The sequence below is a fragment of the Papilio polytes genome, unplaced genomic scaffold (assembly GCF_000836215.1).
Source record: "Papilio polytes unplaced genomic scaffold, Ppol_1.0 DF823980.1, whole genome shotgun sequence".
In the NCBI taxonomy this organism is placed as follows: domain Eukaryota; kingdom Metazoa; phylum Arthropoda; class Insecta; order Lepidoptera; family Papilionidae; genus Papilio; species Papilio polytes.
The window spans coordinates 3,079,645-3,101,371 of NW_013525224.1; the positions used below are offsets into that span (position 1 = coordinate 3,079,645).

At 31.9% G+C, this 21,727-nt stretch overlaps 1 protein-coding gene across 5 annotated transcripts in view; it reads left to right on the forward strand.

Annotated features, from left to right (window-relative positions):
* LOC106101568 (apoptosis-stimulating of p53 protein 1) overlaps positions 1 to 21,727 on the forward strand; it is a 174,441-nt gene that overhangs the window by 129,712 nt on the left and 23,002 nt on the right. For all 5 annotated transcript variants that reach the window (XM_013280835.1, XM_013280836.1, XM_013280834.1 and 2 more), the window contains one exon: positions 16,364 to 16,510. In XM_013280835.1, coding sequence (XP_013136289.1) covers positions 16,364 to 16,510 — 147 coding nt within the window. The remainder of the gene's footprint in view (positions 1 to 16,363; positions 16,511 to 21,727) is intronic.

A 21,727-nucleotide genomic window follows, 5' to 3' on the forward strand; every position in this document is an offset into this window, starting at 1 on the left:
GTAATTAACTAAACTATCGCACAACTGTTTAGTCTCGCATTAATTTCTTTAAACTTATATGAAAGTCCGAACACTACTTGATTTTTATTTATGCAACTAAGCAGTTGAGTTGCCTGCGAAACAATCGACAATCACACAACACTTGTGCGATGGTTTAATTTTAGGTGTGCGCCCGCTCTAAGTAGTAATATATTTCATAATGACCATAATTGATTCTCAATACTATAATATTTTATTAAACATTTAAAAGGTACACCATAGTAAACAAAGGCGTTATGATATTTGTCAAAAGAATGGAGTTTGAACAAAACAGCGTGGAGTGGCGAGCCGGGGCCGGTCTATTGTGAATTGCGACAGGCATTGCTTCCCGCTACTCACACGTTTCCAAAGACTTCATAGCTAATTGTTTTCTGTATGAATGAAGTTTTTTAATGCTTTATTCTTTTTATAAAGCCTACTTTTGTTTTTAGTCTGATTTTATAGCTTTTGAACGATTGTTTTATAAAAAAAAAACTATTCTTTGCAGTTTAATTTAAAATCAAGCTATGCAGCATAGAAGTAATTATAATAAAAAGTATTAATTAATTAATCTAATTTACGTTATGTAGCGTAAGCTAGAATCTTGATACTCATTATTAGAATTATTTCTAGTAAAAAATTCAAAGCATATCATTTGCTCTGTTACCTCAAAAATCTTTGAGAAAGTTTACTTAAGTCGCATAAACAGACTGTGAAATTGTAAAAAACATTCTGTAATTCTTTATTGGCATTTAACTTTGGAAAAGGTCGTTTACAAAGCAAGCGCTAGTCATTTCTTTATGAATGCTATGAAAAGAAAGCAGGGCGCGAGTGTAGTGGCTACTTTGTTCGTGTAATGTTTGCGGGTCGCGGCCTTGTACACTCAGGTGACACCCTTCGAAGCTTTTTGTACAGGGAATTTTAAAACGAAGTGTTTTTGATACACGAATATCTTGCAGAATTTCCACAGTCAAAAACAAGCTACTATTAAGGTTCTAATTCTATATAGTTTCCAAGTGCTACGAATGCTACGGTGCTACGTAGAATCGTAGCATTACTTTGATTAACACAATATTACTTAACAATATGAATACTTTTCATGTGTACTTATAGCCTCATTGTTTTGATAATTTTACTATACTAATAAAATCGCGCGTCTCAGTCTGTTTTTTTTTTATATTATACAACGTTGTCAAGGTATTATCCTGGTATCATTTAAATTTGGACAAAAATAAATGATCCGGTTTATCTTACTTTAATCTCTTGTTGGAATTAATCGCCATTATAAATACGGCGCGGGCTGAAGTCATGTAACTGGAACTCAGCGGCGGTTATTCTACACGATTAAGATTTATTGAACGATTAATTTATTCTAATTTTGTGCTACATTTACCTATGATACAACTAGCTTTCGCCCGCGACATCGTCACCGTGGAGTAAATAAAAAGAAAAGTGAGCCTATGTGTTCTTTCAAACTATCCTCTACATCTATACCAAATTACATCGAAACACCTTTAGCCGTTTAGGCTTCAAAAGACATGTTAGATAACCTAGTCTATGCGAACACAATCTTTATCAGTATCACAATAAAACTTGCACACAATTAAATATTTTTCTAGTAATTTTAAAATACTAATAAATCTTAAAATAAATACAAGAGATCCACTAAAATAAGATAATAGTATTAAAGTGTAGTGCTCGAGGGGATTAAGTTAGTTCAATTTTAATCAGTTATGAAGTTAACGCGCTGCTGCCTCGTATTTGTTCATTAATAATTTGTCGAGCTATAATAGAAAATACTGTTGATTTTAAATGCTATTGTATACTAGGTATGTATATATACTAATATTATAAAGAGGACAGATTTGTATTTTTGTATGAATTCGATTCATGTTAAATCTACTGGGCCGATTTTAAAAATTCTCTCACCGTTAGTAAGGTAATTCATCTGTGAGTAACATATGCTATAAATTTTAAAAGATGTGAGCAACAGCTATTTTTAATATTTATTTAGTGTTACTTCCACTTCGTTTTTTTATAAAGTAAAGCTACTATTTTTAATTGATTTCAAAAAGCAGATAAAACGAGGTCAGTGACAAAAAAGCTTTAAGAAATCCTTCAACTTTAAAGTTATTCAATTACCTTTTGAAAATCATGTTTCAAAAGTGCCATTTCGGAGCAAATGTTTTCAAAGCACATATTCCCTGCATTAGCAAAGCGTTATAAACTGCGTTATTATCGTCAGAAATGAAGCAAATGTGTTAATTAGAGGTAACTGTAATGGAAGCAAGGCGCGCGAAATCGTTTTATATTTTACATGTTCCGTATTTTGGCAGCTGTTAAATTTTTGATTGCATATTTGTATTTTCATGAATACATTTTAATGAAATAATTGGCATGTTTTTAAAATATGTTCATCGCAATAAATAAACAAATTACTTCTTTTATAACTCGAGAATAACTAAATATATAAAAAGTTTTCAATATTCTAAATCATTTTATCTTAATTTACTGTAAATATATTGCGAAATCAGGTTAAAATTTTCAGTACATTTTTATACTGCAGTTTTCTAATGCGTTAGACCACCGCAGTATTAAAAATCAAAGTAATTTACCGCATTACTCACACTCTAATAATATTAGAGTGCTCTTGGTATATTCTAGGTACATAAAATATGAAACTCTTTTAGGTACAGTATACTCTGGATCCCTAGATTCATGTTTGTTCATTACTAATTCGCGTTTTCATCGCTGTACTATAGTATAGGTTTCATACATTAAACACGAACATTTTGTAGTTTATTCAACCGTAATTTTATCAACATTAGCGTAAATGTACATTGAAAACATGCTAGCTGTCGCCCGCGACTCCGTCCGCGTGGAACTAAAAAAATCAAAAGTAAATAGCCTATTCTCTACATCTGTACCAAATTTCATCGAAATCCGTTCAGCCGTTTCGGCTACAAACTCTAACAAACATCCATCCAATCTAAACTTTCGCATTTATAACATTCGTATGATTGATCAGCGATTGAGGATGGATGTTCAATAGAGTCTTTAGCCTAAACGGCTGAACGGATCTCGATGAAATTTGGCTCACTTTTGTTTTTTCTAATTCTACGTGGACGGACTCGCGGGTGAAAGCTTGTTTGTTAATAAACGTAATAACAACAACACAACTTCTCAAACATAAAAGTAGGAAAAATAGAGTATGTAAATAAAAAAGCTAAATTGACCCGATATTCCTCTGTCTCCGATAATATCATATTTACCTTAATAAATAATTAATGATTGAAAACTCACAGATCATTCTGTTTTTTAACTTGGTTGGTTGAATGTTTTCCGTCAATTCCTTTAAGAATTTAAAAGGAAAGATCGAATGGATGTATTATTTTAACCATTTTCCTAAAACCTAAGTGACAAAGAGCATTTTTAATTTGTGCACAAAATCGATTTCAGTGTGTTTTAGGTTTGTAAAAACAATGTTGTTTAACTAGTTTCCTCTTTACAGGTACGTTATACTGCAAACATTTTGCCGATGATCTCAAGTAGTCGTGAGTATTTGACAATAGAAAAAATGTTTCGAAACTTACCTTTTCTAGTTATTGGATTCGTTTTTTACGTATCTATTTTAAGTGATGATGTCATCTATGATGTAATCCGTCAATGGGGGACGATTGCCGTCTCCAAGAGTGCAATCGGAGGAGGCTGGCAAATCAGAATTTAGTCGGAAGGTCAGTCAGTGCTCTAAACTTAGTAAAATAATCGTGTATTTTAAGCATAAAGTGCTTGAATTTCACTATAAAAAAGTTCAAAACGAAAACATATAAATCAGTCAGTAGCAACCTGAACTAGTCACTTTGACTCCTTTGAAAAGTTTATTTCCACACCACAAAAATCAAAGAACTCGGCAACTTTTCCATTTTCAATAAAGCTTAACGTTTCGAAAAATATTCTTGCAAAATTGCATTTGCAATTTTCACGTTGCATCGCGCACACGTGTTTAATAAAGAATGTGAAAACAAGTTATTTAATACACAATATAAAAGTGTATTTTTAAATGGAAACTTCTACTAAATTAAAATATCACAATTATAATGTACGGAGTTGTTTTTAATATTCACCTTTTTTATTCAATATAGCTGTTACTTGCGACTTCGCCCGTGTGAAATTGAACAAATAAAGTCTCTAAATACTTACTAATAAGATAGCTTTTTAATGGTAACAATTTTAAAAATCGTCGCAGTCGTTTTTCAGTTATTGCAATAAATACAAAAATACAAATCTTTTTCTTCAAATATTCGTATAGATATTTAATATTACGAATGCCGACTCTACGGGAGTAGGATAAGGAGGTGATGATATTCAATATTACAAAAATAATATAAAACTTTGTAGTTAAACTCAGTTAGTAATCGTATCTATATTATATCAAAATCTATCGCATAATATTGTCAACACATTGTATCTAGCGATATAGAAAAATGTAATACAACTGGTGTAATCCCGTAACCATAAAAGGGATTGTAATTCCTGTAGAAAATAAGGGACCCATAAATTTCTTCAGTCCGTTGCCGTATTAAGGTTGCCGTGATTGCGTACAACAATGGGGCTTTATTTTGGCTCGCGTCACAAAACCAGATATTTTTCCTGTGTTCTTCAACTCCGCTTGAAATATTTTCTGGTCAGATGGTCGTCCTAATTTTTACAGTAATAAATTGCGGTCACATATGTGAGAGTTTGAGTGGAGAATTGTGTTTCAGCATACCCTCGGACGTGGCTTGTTAAGGCTAAGCTTTACTTATAGCTTTTTAGAGATTTAATTCCCGTACATTCTTTTGCCATTATTATCTTGCGTAGTAATATTTTAGACTAAGCAATGCCATAAACAATGTCCGTGACTTATATTAATTTTATTACTAATATGATACGGACAAAACAGTTTAGTTTTCTCTATTATTTCGATTATCTTCTGATGAAAAGTACATAAAAATATATGGACATAACAAGACATGTAGTTTTTACACATATCTAAAGGAGATTCTTGAAAAATCTGAAAGTGCCGACTTACAAATTTGTCAAGAATTTTTATTTTACAAAAATATGCAACACCTTACCAACGCCCTCATTAAAATATTACGTTTAAGTTTTTCTAAGTACTTACTACACTTTTTTCATTATACGCAAAAGAAATCAATCTACTACAGTCCAATTTAAAATGTTTTGTTTATGTAACAAGTATTACATTTAAATTATTGGCTGTAACGAATTTAATTACTTTTTTACTTTTACAGACAAAAGAAACGTTATAAATTACTAAAGAGTTATGAATCTTTAGGAGACAAACATTCACATGATGATAATTTATTTTTTTCTTCTTCAATAAGTAAAAAAATCATATAAGCTAGCTACTAACAAATTATTAGAGCTCAATGCTGTATCCAACAGTGCTCAGTGTACAGGCGCTAAAGGAGTCCCTTAGTCTGCAGTAAATATACTTAAATACCCTTTGTGCGGCGGTCGAAGTTAAAGGAGAAATTTGGAAATTCAAAGCTACACAATACGATAGTTAGTAAAATTAGGTACATCGTTTAACTAAATTTGGTAAAGCTATAAGTTAATTTAACGTATAACTTAGAAACGGTTAGTTAACTTGTAAAGTAGGCTCAGCTGTGGACTTGCCTAATAATAACTGCCATTACCAAACTTTTACGAAATTTGAAACAGAAACCAAACAAACGTAACTTTTACTGTTATTATAAAATTTTCCGAATATCCCAATTCCGTTTATAGATTTTCAGAAGGGCCATTTTAAAGGTTTCAATTAATGAAATATCAAACGAATCAGCATTACGTAATATTTTAAATATATATTTTTCTGTTCACTTAGTATCAAAATTATGATATTTCAAAACCTTCTATGAGGTACTTCATCTCAATGATACAGCGGCAGCACCGATTAGCGCCACTAGCGCCTTGGGCCAGATTATCACCTATTTCTCACATTTTGGGTGGAGGGGTTGACATGCTACATGCTTTTGTGAGACTATGTAATACGTTGACTTTTGCGCCCTTTTCTGTCCGATGACCTGGGCAGTCGCCCAACCGCATCTTATCCTAATGCCATTGACCGGCCGATTAAGTTAGTTGGTTTATAGTGTAATTCGTTTTTGCAATCATTTTTCTTTTAAACTCAGACATATTTGACAAATTATTACAAGAGTATATAATAATAAAGTACGCAGTGCATCAAGCATCAACTCAGTTCTGCTTAACTAAGTTATAAAGTTTGCCGCACGCTCGCTACAACGTAATGTTTGCTTATTACTGTTTGCGAACTCATTTATTTGTTAGTCGTAACTTGTGAAAATATTATTACATTAATTTTGTAAAATTCATGTATAATTTAAAAAATAAAATTGACTTTTGGCACCGTAGCAATTTATCATAACTTGTTTAAATTAACGACTTAAATTCGGTACCAGTCCGCGCCAATGCATTTTTTAATTGCTAAATATTGATGCATAACAGTATCAAATATATTCAAAAATGTTGTCAACGATTCTACAAAGTCTACAATTTAACAAAATAATATGAAAACACGCAAATACGTAGTTTATGTAACTTACAAATAACAAATTTAGTTTTTACATATCTAATAGAAGAATCTAGAAAATAGTGCTTGCAATAACTTAAAAATGAAAGTGCTGACCTCCAAATGCGTGGAGAATTCTTCTAACCGTTATTGAAATATTACGTTTACGTTTTAAGTTTGTTATAAGTATTTACTACACTTTTTCATTAAAGGCGAAAGAAGACAATCTATAACAGTACGATTTCCAAATGTTCGGTATATATAACAATTATTATATCTTAATTATCGGTATTGTAACTTACAAATAACAAATAAACTTTCTAATTATTAATAATTTCATTTTAGTTTACATTAGCATTATTTAGAAAATTAAATAAAGCTAGTATGTAATGCCTTATTACCCTATTATGTATCTTATTATCGTTAATGGACTGTTATGTTACTAAGCAGCTTTCACATTATATTTAGCTGAGCTTGTCATTATTAGAACTAATACTGTAAATTTCCATGTTTTTGTCAACATGTAATTGAACAGTTTCTATCTATTTTCAAATTTTCATAAAATAAATTGAATTGATGACACCTAATTCACGCTACACTAATAACTATTGACTTTTTAAAAATATTGAAAAATAAATGAATGTTGACTTATTTTTTTTTAAAAATAGCCTCGAAAGAAACCGAAAAGAAAATAGACTTTTAACAAAAGAATAAAACTTCTTTTGTATTCTATTCATTCACAACAGAGGCGAGAAGTGGATTTATAGACCCTTGGCCCACTCCGCGAAAGAATATTGAATATAGACACTGTATACTTGTGCTATAAATTTTGTCAATATAAAAAGCATCTCTATAAAATATACCTTTTTGTCAGAATATTCTTGTAAAAAACGTATCTTTTTAGGTATTAGTTTTGTAATATATTTTAACACTTCGGCAGTAATTAAAGAGAGAAAAGGATGGAAAAACAAAACTAGGTTTCATACAATTGTTGCGATACGACGTCGTCGAATTCTCTACGTTACCGTAGTCGTATTCGGCCCGAGTTAGGTACCCAAGTTTTGATGTTACTCTTGGGAAATACTAGGAAATCTCTCGTGACCATACAAATTGATTAATTTATTTTTAAATAGTAAATAATTACGGTATTTTATTAATTACCGTACTAATTTTTATGTGAACAAGCAAAAAGTAAGATAAAAAATGAACGCATAATTCTAAATTGTATAAAATCGAGACTACATCATATTTATCGGTAACGAATATAGATTGTGTGTATATGTTACGTTCATGATTTTTAGCTGATGATGAAAACAGAAATCAGATTAGAAGAAATAAGAAAGGCAGGCGACCGGCCACCAAAATCCAGTCAAAACAAAACAGGATTTAAAAAAATTTGTGCGCTAACACATGAGTAGGATATGACCAGGGAGATGATGAAGAACACGAGGCAACTGTTTTTAATTGTGACTCTCCATTGCGAGCATTCAAAAACAATGAGATATTGATGTTATTTTTCTAGTACGTAGATGTCATTTGTTTCAATAATTTATTCGCATGTGAAAATGCAAGCTAAATTAGATTGAAGTTTGTTACAAAAGCAAAGAGATTGTCCGAGCTCGTAGTTAATATTCCGATAGTATCGTAACAGCTCTCATTTCGGCACTTACGCGCCTACGCTGTTATAGTAAACCTATTAACATTTTAATTAAAGTCCTTTAGCGCGTAATGTTTAATTAAAGTCACCGGTATTTTCGCAAAATTAGTGTCGAGTTTTGTTATGAAAATGTTTAGCGATAACAAGATTTTATAGGATTTTAATTAATTTTTAATTTGTATAACGTCTACGTTAGCGATTTTTGATTGCAATGTAATGAGAGTTTCAATATGTGCTTAATTCTAAAGTCATATTTTAATAAAGTTACTTCGTTCCCAGACATTTTTTATTGAAAATTAAGTTTTATATTTGTCTAACATTTTAAAATTAGGTTAAATCTGACTGATTTACGACAACTATCAAGGTAAGGCGTAAAATTCTGTGGACACTTTTACAGTAAGAAATTGCGGTCACTTAGCGTTTGACTGGCGTAAGTTTTACAGGGTAAGTGCGGAAAAGTGTCGGCAGCGGCGCACCCGCGGTCAAAGAACACCGCAAGTGAGCTTTCTAGCTTTTTATAGATAAAGTGCAAAGTTTACTTACCTATAAAATGTCACTATTGTTTACGTTCTAATACTGCTTTCATTTAATTGGTAAAGTTCTAGTTTCTTGATAGAGGTGTGTTTTGGGGTTATACCAATAATGTACTCAATTTTTAATTATGATAATTGACGTCCGTGTTATAACGGTATTAAATTAAAATTTAGTTGAAATTTATAGTTGAAAGTTTCAATCTAATTATCTATTGTTAAAATAATGATGGTGCGATTGTGACCAACTCTAATTTAAAATGTATACAAAACCAATTTCAATGAAAAATTAATTGAATTTTGTTTTTTGATTGATAAATCTTCTTTTAAATTTAACTCGTTTTAAATTACGGTTGTTAAAAGTTTTACTCGGTAATAATTATTTTTGATTAAAGTATGAGCAAAGTGTAATTTTAAAGTAAAGAATAGGTACAGAACAAAACGGTGTGAAGTAGGAAGCTAAGGTCGAAAGCTATTGTTCAGGAAGGGTATTAGGAACCCACGTATGCGTTACCCGCTTCAAAAAGGGTCTGTAAATAATTGTTTTCTGCGAGAATAAAACATTTTTTATTTTTTTCTATTTTTTTTGTTTTCATACCCTTTTCAAATATATTTATAAAGCTGTCTGGTTGGTTTTTGCTTAGGTCAGGTGCTTATTAACTTTACGCCAGACTTTTTTCGTAAAATTACTGTACTGAGTAAATATTGTTTTGTTTGATAATTTTTCATCTGTTTTACATAATTTTTACAAAGTTATAACAGCGAAAATGTTTACGATTTCTGCTTTAATGTAGGCAAACGAGAGTTAAGCATGTAACGTTAATCGGATTATGATTTTAACCGTAATATACTTTTGTAATAATAACGAGAGATGATTTAAAATGAATTCCATCTTATTTACTTTGTAACATTTGGAATCGAATGAAAGCGTCTGTGGCGCAGTTGTTAAGTACTTGAACGAAACGTCTATGTATATGTGTATGTCCAGGTTCGATTCTTCTATGTTGGTAACAATGTGTTCCTCGAATTTCATGTGGACATTATGATACGTTTACGATCAGCCCTCACTGGGTCTGTTTGGTGTAATATCAAAGTTATTTATTAGTCGCTTCTAATTTTAGTAGGATCCGTTCTTCGTAAGCATCGATATAACACGAAATAAAAGACGAAGCCAAGAAATGTAAGATGCAAAGTACAGATTTATGATACTTAAATTATAAAATTTGAACAAGAAATTCACACTTTACATGTTAAGGTTAAGGAAATAGCTGACGAGATAATTTGCAGGCATCGTAATGATAACGTTTATGGTAATGCAGTAACGTAATTTCGCCCAAGGTTGAAGACTTGACGGAAATTTAATAAAGTTAGGAATCCATCAGAATATGCCATCACTTTATTAGAAATTAATAACTGTCTAATAACATTCTACGTGGAACATCGTTGTTTTAATTTATTTTAAAAGATTTTTTTTTGTATTTCTTTGTAATGATTTACGCTGGTAAATTAAAAACACAATCTAAACTCAATTTAAATTTATGAAAATGAAAAGAAATCATTGCTCTATCATGTGACATTAATAATCATAATCAAATAGCCACACTCACGTGTATTTAAGTAATGAAAGTGGAATAAACTATGGGCATTGTGTTGGTAATAACAATGGCAGCGAATGGTAATTCGGTCAAGGTGAGGGGATTACATCGACATGTTATAGCACGCGATAAAGAAAATTTCATATCGCTCTGTTATAGCTCTATAATAAAGTCACGGAGCACTCACATAAACTATTTCAACGACAGAACGTAAGTTATTACTATAGTCAGAAGTGTTATAACATTTTCTTAAAGTTTTTTTTATTTTCCAATAAATCGTCAAACATGTACTGCAACGTGCCAGTGAATGTGAACCCCAAGAAATACACCAATGACATATTAGTCGTGCGCAGAAAATTTCCGATGACTTCCGATAACACCGACCGTGTCCACTGCTTGTCTGCTCAGTTTGAGTTAACTCGTGACGTCATGTGACCATCGGCAAAGTTTTTGTGCACGAGTTATATGTTGTTCAACTAACTGATGAGATCTTTACTTATATAATCCATAAATAATATTTAAATCAATTCATATTTACATTAAAAAGTTATGTTATCATTGAGTAACATAGGCTATGTTTTTTTTTAATTTTTTATTCCACTCGTGTAGAAGCTAGGAAAGAATACATACGAATACAATCATCAATCAATCTAATCGTTTTCGTTCAAATTAGTCGGAATAAACTGAACTGTGTTGTAATGGAAGAAAGTAATCCATTAGTGGTCATTCGTACGCGACCTTCCCTAATATTAACAGAAGCTAATTGCTTCGCGAAATACTGACCGTTTTTCCTCATAGTGAACCTTTGTTTAACAATAACAAAACATGAAGTAGAGAAGCAAAATTATGGATTATTCCTAACCGTCACCCCGCTCTGTCCCCACGTGTAGATTGATGAGAATAAAAAGTTCTATCAGTCCCACCTTTTGCGACGAGGTGACGGTTGGAACTTATTTTATTTTATGCGAAAGTTTAGGTGGATGGATGGATGTTTGTTAGAGTTTGTAGCCTAAACGGTGTATGGATCTCGATGACATTTGCCATAGTTTTAGAGGATAGTCTGGAAGAACACATAGGCTACTTAATATTTTTTTAATTCTACGCGGATGGAGTCGCGGGCAAAAGCTAGATAATAAATGTAACTTTGTAACGCTTTTATAATACTTAAAAGATCAAAGGATGAATTGCTAAGGAAATATAACTAAAATGACAGGAGAAACCATCAAAAATAGATAGCTACTTTATCTGTGATGTTTGTAACATCATAAAGTTTATTTACTGAGACAAGTACAATATCAATTTGTTTGAAATTTAAATGTTGTTTTGAAGGATGAGGGTTCAAAAGATATCATTTTCTGTGATATCTGTTTAAGATATCACATTTCTTAATATACGGTAAATCATAATGAAATTCTTGTGGCATAATCGAAATATGATTTCAATTATCTCACTATACAATTTGAGTGACAGTTAATACGGCTTAATATCCGTTATTAAGTTATTAACAAGTTGATGACTTGTCACATCTATGGAGCAATTTAGTTGTAAGATAATTGCTATAACGACATAAAGCAAATCGAACGTATGTATCATACCCATGTGCCACTCAGTACAAATAATTAACACACTTTTTAATACTAAACATTTGAGAATCTTTAGTTGCTGTAGTTAGTGGGTACCTTTGACTAAACTATCGCACAACCGTTTTGAGATAGTCGATTACTTGCACAACTAAAAATCTAGTAGTATGCACACGTCCATGTTAGCTCATAGGAATCAACGCGCCACTGAACAGTTGTGCGATAGTTTAGTCATAAGCGTGTTCGCGCTTTTATATTTATTTTTCTTTTAAATTAAACGACATAGTTACTTTGAATTAGTCATGTGTGTCGTGTCGTACTTACAAACGTTTTTCATTTCTGATTTCTGGTGTCGTATTCAGAACTACTTCATTCTATGCGTATCTTCTTCTTAACGTATCTACTTCATTCAAAATTACTTCATGCTATTGATATTTTTAAATCCTTTAATTGATATGAAATAGTATAAAATTCTTTTTCAATATTCACAATTATACACGAAGCATAGCGGTAGCGACCTCACATGACACGGTCGCGTTTTCCGTCGTAAGGGTGAGTTCACACAGTAACATGTTTTATTCATCGCCTTGTAGACGGCTCTTTGCCTCCTTTGTTAAGCTCTCGTACTCTGAATAGCTTTAATTACTTTCGAAATGGTGTTTTTATAGCAGCACTCACAGGGCTCGTGTTGGTTTTATTAAATTCTACCTTGAATTAACGCCTTGATTAACTCTTATAACGTATTAATCGTTAATTAAATGTTCATTCATCTACTCCGTAATTTATTTACTTTATAAGGTTTGGAGCACTTTGAATATTAACGATATATGGCCTTTTAAAGACTAGTATTTTTATATTTTAATAGTAATTAAATTTGACAGCTTAAATGCCTCAGATAAATATTCAATCTTATCAAACACAAACTCTGGAACAATAATTGCAAAATCGATAGACAGTGAATAGCAAAACTTAATTAATATTTATTTAAGAAGATTAAAAACCGAAGTCTACTGAGAGACACTTAAAATGCTGCTGACAATATTTAATAATGCATAATATTGAAATAAATTTACTTCCAGCGAGCAATTAATTTGCTAAAGCTTGCCTTTGAGGCGCCCCTTGCTCGAGCAAAATGGTTACCAGTTGTAGAACTATGGCGAACATATGGCACTACGCCACTAGGCATACTACTAACTCCCTGAGAAACTTAAATGAGTTACTCCGTGTTCTACTTTGAACTATGTTTGATTGCGTTGGGGACAAATCATTTTTGAGCAACATTGCCTCTTCATATTTGAAAGTTTTCAGATGTTTTTGCAGCGAAAAAATCTTTTAGCGCGAACTAATTTTGAGGTTTTCATCCACATAACTGCAAAGTTACGTTCACTTAATACTTTACTCGAAAAAGATTAAGTACAAATTTTTGCTCCCTATAGACAGACAAAAGTAAATCGATTAAATTTAACCGATTAAATTGATTTGACAATATGATTTCGTTTTACATGCAAACGTTTATTTAGTTCAATGCATAAACCGTAGCATAAATAATTCAAAGCCTTTATGCTCGACTTCATTTCTTATATTATGCAACGAATATATGAATAGCGAACAAGGCTTACTCGAACTCAAAGAAATATTTCCGTGGAAAAAACTTATAAAGCAATAAAGGTAACCGCGACGCTCGAATTGACCATCGAATTTAACTTTCAGGGAACTAAGCCTTGACTGAAAGTAATGCGCAATTTAAACTTGAAGAAGTGAAAAGTAATATTCAATTAAAATAAGTTCCTTATTATTATATTATTTCTTATGAAAATAACATTTTTGCTAGCACCGTTTGCTGGATTTCTAGTCTGTTATGTTATATTTCAGAAGTCATAAGTATGTAACAATCTTGTTTATTAAAATATCTCTGCTTTATCTATAAATCTGTAAACTCACTATTACTTGACCACGAAACATCCACACCACGTGAAGAACATAAATCTACTTTATGTTCTGATCGCCCTTTGTTTTACGATTTAGTTGAGGCTTCACTTTCACAGACCATTAGGGAATTTCATTACAGACATTATCCGATGTTAAACATGATTTAATTATTTTAATTAAAATGTTTAGCATTCCCATTTTAAAGTATTTTTTGGTCTGAAAAGTAGAATTTATAAAACCTCATATGTTATATTTTTTATCGATAAAAATTCTAGGCCAGTATGAGGTCGTACGATATTTTTTTGGCAATACATCAGGAATGGCAGCGCTATCAACAAGTGGCAGTGCCTATAAATCTTGACCGCAGACGGCTTTAATTCCGCCGATACGCCGCGACGAAAAGGTCCGAAAGCGGGAATTTTATTCGGCCACGTGAAATAAGACATTCCATTTGTTGACATCGTGACGTGCCTTCGAGGTGTGATATCGAATTGAATGTCCCTTTTTTCGAATGTTATTTATAGCAATTCTTTTTGATGTTGATCATATATATTTAGATAAATTTTCTTCTTTCTTATTTATCTTCAAAAACCGTATTAATACTTTTACGATCACGTAAATTAGATCTTGGACTTTATCAGCTTTTGAATTTCATACAAGTTACATTTAAACCTATCAAGTGAATACAAGCAAAATGAGGCAACATAATGGAGATCCCACTGAATTATGGAAGGAGTTTCAAACAATCAGAATCCGCAATGCAATATCAAAGCCCGGCGATGGACGTAAGCCACTGCCTTAACTTCTGGCCACAGTTATCTCAGCGGGACACTCATATTTTTGGCTTCTAACACTAAGCCTCAACAGAATTGCGGACTAGTTGTTTACAAAGAGTTATTCTAAAGCCGTGGCCGTAATTACATACTTTAACTTTAACGTACGAAGACAATTTTATGCAAATGTGAGGAATAAATTGGTCACGAATTAAACGCCATGAAATTCTATGCGTAATGTGAGCCTGTCTATTGGTATGTCAATTTATAAAAATATTTTTGATTCAAAAAATTCAATGTTTTGTTTTTATTACGCTTACATATTTCAGAACAATCATCCATTTTATATAGGCGTTACTAATGTTTTTCAAATTTTAATAATTACCATAACAAATGTACGTCAACGTAACATCTGTATTGTTTAAAGTTTACTATAAGTGGAATAAAGAATTTTATCAAACGAATTCATCATATTAACAATTGCAAAAATATAGTGACTCACTTGTCAGGTCGTTATCCAAAAATAGAAACTCTGTGACAAGCAATACTAAAAAAGTCTCAGTCGTCTCCCACGCGCGAAGCACTCGGAACGTAACGGAACTGTCCCGTGGGTGCCGTAAGCTGTACTCCGGATTTATGCTAAAGGGAGCTAATTAACTGCAATAAGTCGCTTTGATCGCATTTTGTTAAATGGATAAAAAAAAAATTAAGACGGTCAGATTTTATGAATCCTGGCTAGTTAGAAAGTTAGTCAACGTAAATCCTTATAAGAGAAAATTGATGCACACTCTAATAAAATTAATATATTAATTATCTTCGTGTCCTTTCTTTTCTGTGAGCTCTAATAAGTTAGCAATTTAACACATATTTGTCAAGTACAGCTATTCCCGAATCCCCAATTTCATATATCTTTGCTTATCCCTACAAGGGAAAAGTTTCAATTGAGTAAGCCTACGTCGGGAGAAAAATTGTAAAAGTTTTTCTTTTGACAATATTGAGGTGACTCGACAATCTGTTTTCTACGATAATAATGTTCCGATAAAGTCCTCGGGAAAAGCTTTTTACATATCATTTGTTGGTATTATGAAGTGTTCCCTTTAACTTTTGATATGCCATTACTGTAGGGAACCTCTACAAACGATAGGTGTGATTTATTTAAACACTTATATGTATAAACGTAGTGTTTTTACTAAATCAATAACTACTCTTACATATGCAAATTAAAAAACTTACCAAGTAAAACTACTAAAAGTCCAAATTAATATTAATACAGACATACGAAAAATTGCTTGAAATAATAAAGCGAGAACGGTTTTACATATTTTATGCAGAATGATCATAAAGCAGGCGTTATAAAATTAAAATTTTTATTATGTTTTATTATACATAATTTATAAAATTAAGAATTTAATTGCAACGTCAAAATTGACGTTAACGATATTATTAAATAAAGCGTAATAACATTCTTTTGTACATATATATGTTAAAATTGGAAAGGTGCACTGCATTAACATGCAGTCACTAGCTTTTGCTTGCGACTCCGTTCGCGTGGAATTAAAAAAAAAATAAAAGTAAGTAGCCTATGTGTTCTTCCAGACGATATTCTAGGCCAAATTTCATTCAGATGCGTTTAACTAATAGTCCATACTGCAAACATTTGTGATAGTCTTATTTTACTGTCCACAGCTGGGGGAAGGGGTGGAGCTGACGCTGGGTGAACTGCGCGCGATGGCGCTCCGACAGCAGCAGCAGATCGACACGCAGCATCAGCTGCTCTGCGCCAAGGAGCAGCGCCTGAGGTACCTCAAGCAACAGGAGGCACGGCAGCATCAGGTATTATGACAGAAATAGTACAACTATGGCAGTATATTATACCGCTCGCTCCATCTACGAAGGGTGAATGGATACATATTAAATTAGCGCGAACCATCCTTCGATTATATTACCACTTAAATTGAGATGGGATCGTGGTCAAGCGCTAGATTATACTTAAAAAAAACCACTGTCCCTATACAAAAAAAAAACTTTTAAATAGCATCGCTAGCAACAGGATCATGAAAGCATTATATCCAGTTTTCAAGTATACAATCATACAGTTGTTATGTCATATTGTTCGTTGTATCATCATCCACTTGCCCTTATCCCTTACGGAGGGTCGGCACAGTATGTGCTGCTCTTCCATACATCTCTGTCAGCCGTCATATCTGAATCCACTCCTTTTCCTTTGTACTTCCCACTCGTCTTCCTCTTCCTTTGTAGCCATCCACATTCAATCTTAACACTTTCTGGTTTATGTCCCCATCGTTTCGTCGCATAACATGTGGATACCACGCTAACCTTTTGCTTCTCAATTTCTCCACCACTGGCGCTACTTTCAAACTTCCTCTAATGTACACATTCTTTACTTCATCCATTCTTGTCACACCACACATCCATCTTAACATACGCATCTCGTATTGTGCTCTGTATGTTTGGAAGATTACAAATATTTTATTTCCTTCTCAGTTGATAAATTGAATGAATCAACCAGATCCGAGCGCCACTGTTTTGTAAAAACCTTTACTGCAGCTGTCACTTGCTACACAAGTCAATGCAATTAACGTCTATATAAATCTCGCATTAACGACAGATTAGATTGGATAAATTCATTTGGATGTTAGGGTAAATCTTAAAAGCTTTAATGTTATACAGATTTTATCTGCAAAGGGTTCGGATTAACATTTAACTACTTGTTAAATTTCTAAAATACAATTATTTAAAAAAAAATCTGTTTTCACTTACAGTTAAATGTATGCATATAGTATACTTTCATCGACCTCAGAAATGTAACTTGATGACTTTATAATAAAGTAGTTTAGTTCATCTAAATCCGTCTTTAACCCGGAATGGGTTGAAAATTTAAAAATCTTCGGCATTAAAGAAATATTAAGCTGTTTCACTTTATCATTTGCTTTGATATAAAATTGTATTTGATATTCCAAGACTGTGCATTAATACGTAAGCAACTAATTAAAGTCTAAATATGACTTTGTAAATAATCCTTTGGCCACGACCCACTTCTGTCCCGTCCGATTGGGAATTTAATAACGGTCTCGAGATACTTATTGCAAAGATGCTTTTAAAGCCGACAGTTTAAGACTTTAACGAGCACTAAAAGATTTATCCGAGACATTCTACGTGAAACATGTAAGGATATACTTTTACCTTTAATAAAATGTTTCATTTATAAATAAGTCACAGGTTTTCAAAGAAGAAGAAGAAGAAGCGCAGAGTTTCAAAGAAGTTGAATATATTTTATAATAGACAAAGTTCCGGTTATACTAAACTTATTTACTGTTTATTTTTTTATTTATTAAGATAAACCAACAGGACAAAATTATGACAGATACATTTTTACATAATGCAATAAGTAACATGCAGATAATTTGTCCTAATTATAGGTTTACACGACATACATGGAAAAATAACAACAACAACAGTAGACAGAATATGTTTTTACCTATTTTTTATTGAACCCAAAATGTAAAATTTGAATTAAATTTAAGCGATAGCCTCTCGTAGATATTTTTTAAATGTTGGCCATTTGTTAGAGAAGATGTCGATTGTCCTTTTATGTCTGTTGAACAAAACTAATAAAATGTTTTAAACTAACGCTGACATTAATGTAACTTTGTTAAACTTAACATGGTTTATCTAACTTAAGTTGAATACAAATTCTATTCAAAAATAATATTAGATAATGGTTTTAAATTTTATAATCTGTAAATCTAATCTATGAATTAACTAATTGTGTTTTAATTCGCACTAAAAACACAATAATTAATTTGTTTACTAGTTAGCAAGCCAAATTACTCCGTGTTTTGTATTCAGCAATTATTGTGTCGATCTGTTGGTCCGTCGCCAGAGTTTATAACAATGGGCATTGTCAATACGTATTGCATATTTTATTCCAGACAATAATCTATTCCTAGCTACTACTGATAAATGTAAACAATAAAATAAAGTTTTAATAATTTCATGCGGATGAAACGGCACAGGAACAGCTAGTATGTTCATCCGCCTTTTAATTTAGTATGATTGTTTTTGTTTCTTTCCATTAATCAATATATTTTTTTTTTCTTTATGATGTCCCATTTTTGTTTCATGTGATTTTTTTTCTTTTTAAAAGTGTATTTTTTATTTTATTTTTATTTCTGTATAGTTATGTAATTAGTACGGCCGGTTACCCTAATGATTAAGATATATGTTACTTGAGTGCGAAGGAGCCAGCTAAAAATCAGCGCAGGAACGGCTTAGTCCGTCCTGCATACGCTGAGCTGGCTACCTTTTGCCACGAATGTGTTTCCTTTGGAATAAGTATTTTTATGTAATTTCTATTTTGTGGCAATAAATACATTTTCATTTACATTTTCATTTAGTATTTAATATAATTAAATAGGAAAAGACTTAATCTTTATAACGCGAGCTGATTTCTTGTACACCAGAGTTCATGAACTTTGAATTGAGTTAATTAATTCGTTTCTCTTCTTAATTGAATCTTTAAGTTAAAATTAAAATATTCAAAACTTTGAATATTTTAGAAGAATCTACACTTACTTATTTTTTTTGTATTGTGTATACGTAGTAATGTTATATTTTTGTTAATAATTATGTCACATTTTCTACTATTTTGTAAATGTAATGTTGACCCATTAAAGAATATATTATTAAAAATCTCTTTAAGAGTCTAAATTAGCTAATTGAATTCTTACTGTTATTTTACTATTAAAGCTTAGTCAAAATCAACAAGAGTGTCGGTACGGCAATTTTGTACAATATTTCATTCGTTACATCTACGCTAAAGCGAGTACAAAGAGATCGTGGTATGTAAACCACAATCAGTACAGTACAGTAAAGGCAAATTACAACGGGCCCAGAGCAGCGTGGGTAGAACATGATTTGGCAGTACGAGCATACATTACACACGAGTCTTATTGCAAAGCTAAGTGGAAACAACCCACACCATTTGTTCGGATAAAGCGTACATGGGCGCGGTAATGAAAACATATCACCCGACGTCTTACAATATTTCATACATAAATATACATCATATCAAGTTGATTTTTATAACATTGAAATATGTAGAGCATAAGAATTTTAACATAATTATATCGTATCATTAGACCCAAAAATCTCCAGAGAAACCATTAGAAATGAAATTGAACTAATCTTCCTTTTCTTATCCTACTCCCCTAAGGTCGGCACACCGGGTTTTGTCCTCAAGGTTAATCTATCATGCGACATCTTAGTCACTCCCTTCTTAATCATACACCTCTGTGGGAAGAGGGAAGAGGGTATGCATGAGAGCATGCAGTCCATCCATCTCTTACTAGGTTACCTAAAATTCTTCTTACATAATAATCATATTTTTTTTTATTTAATTCACTAAAAAATAACATTTTATATAGGGGCTAAACGTAACTGTGTACTATAATGTAAGCACTCCACATAATTTCCATTGCTTGTAAAAGTGAAAAATAATTTAATCACTCTACGAGTATACGCAACGTTCATTTATTGTTTTGCGGGCACTCAAAATAGTAAATTAAACGCTAAGTGTAGGTTGCTCATAATAAATCTCAGGGAGACCACTTTCAGATTCAGTGACTTTAATGCTTTCTTTCATTAATAGTGAAAATACTTTATCTACAATCGTCCTTTTATGTACGTTTAAACTGTATCGTACTTTAAAGACGGTTTTTGCAGCGCTCGATCTCTCTTTGCGGGTTCAATGCGGGCTTGTGTACATTACAAATCTTTGAAACGGTCTGGTATCAAAGCTTTGCTCTCTTTAGTGTGAAACGTGTGAATTCCTTATTTGAATTGGGAGATTGCAAATCTGTATACATCCTCTACATAAAAGGTATTTACAAGTCGATTCCAATCAAAGGCTAGATTTTCGAATGAAGTTTTCAGTTTATAGAAGCATCCACTACAAAGATACTATATGAGTTTAATCTATTTTCGTATTTATTGAAATAACTCGAACACTACTGGTCAGATTTCAAAAATTATTTGATTATTCATAATCTACATTATCAGTCAGTAACGTAGGCTGTATTCTACGACAGGTAGTGTTAAATAGAAAGAGAACTGTATATCTAATATGCACGCGACCTTACCGCTGTCTGCAATACATTTAATTTGGATTAATTAACGCCAACGAAGCGCCTCGCCTACGAACTAAGCCGTGACGTCAACCGTCGAAGGCTCAGCTTCAATGCAGTGAAATTATATTACTTTTTCTATACTTTATGCCAAAACTAACAAGCCCCAGCAGGCTATTAGTCTTTACGTAATATTTTAAATTATAAGGTTTACCTTTTAATCGTTTATATGTTTAGACTTCCTTTGGAATATATTATTTGAAATATATTTCAGCTATAAATGAAAATTTTGTTTAAAATAAACAAACTCGTGATTTAATTTTCAAATCCTACAAACAACTTTGCCATAGAAATCATCCCGGAATTATTTGGATAAATTTCGAAGAGATAAGGTCGAAAAATTAAATTTTCGTACCCGGTGTTAATAAATCTCTTAGCCGAGGCCCGGGTTTGCGTTAGCCTAATGCGATATTTATCGCCCCTACTAAAAGAAATAAACTCTTCTCACGCAGTAAATAAGCCTATAAAATAAATAAACACTGCTTGACTTTAATACAAATTGAAATCTAAATCATTATGACATTTGAATGGATGAAAGTGATTTTCGGGACAAAATATTATATTTTACTTGATTATAAATTTGCAATAACTTAAAATGACAATCCTTAATTAAAATTTAAAACAGCTTTTGATCCCGACTACGACCGCATGGAATCGAAACAAATAATGTATCTATCTTATATGCATTCTTCCAGATTTTGTTTTTTATCCATTCAGCTGTTTTGAAGATACGTGGTAACAAACGTCCATCTAAACTTTTGTATTCATAATATTAGTAAGAAGTAAGATAGCAATGACTTCTAGGTATCGTCTGTAACTTATACTGAAAATATTACAATCTTTT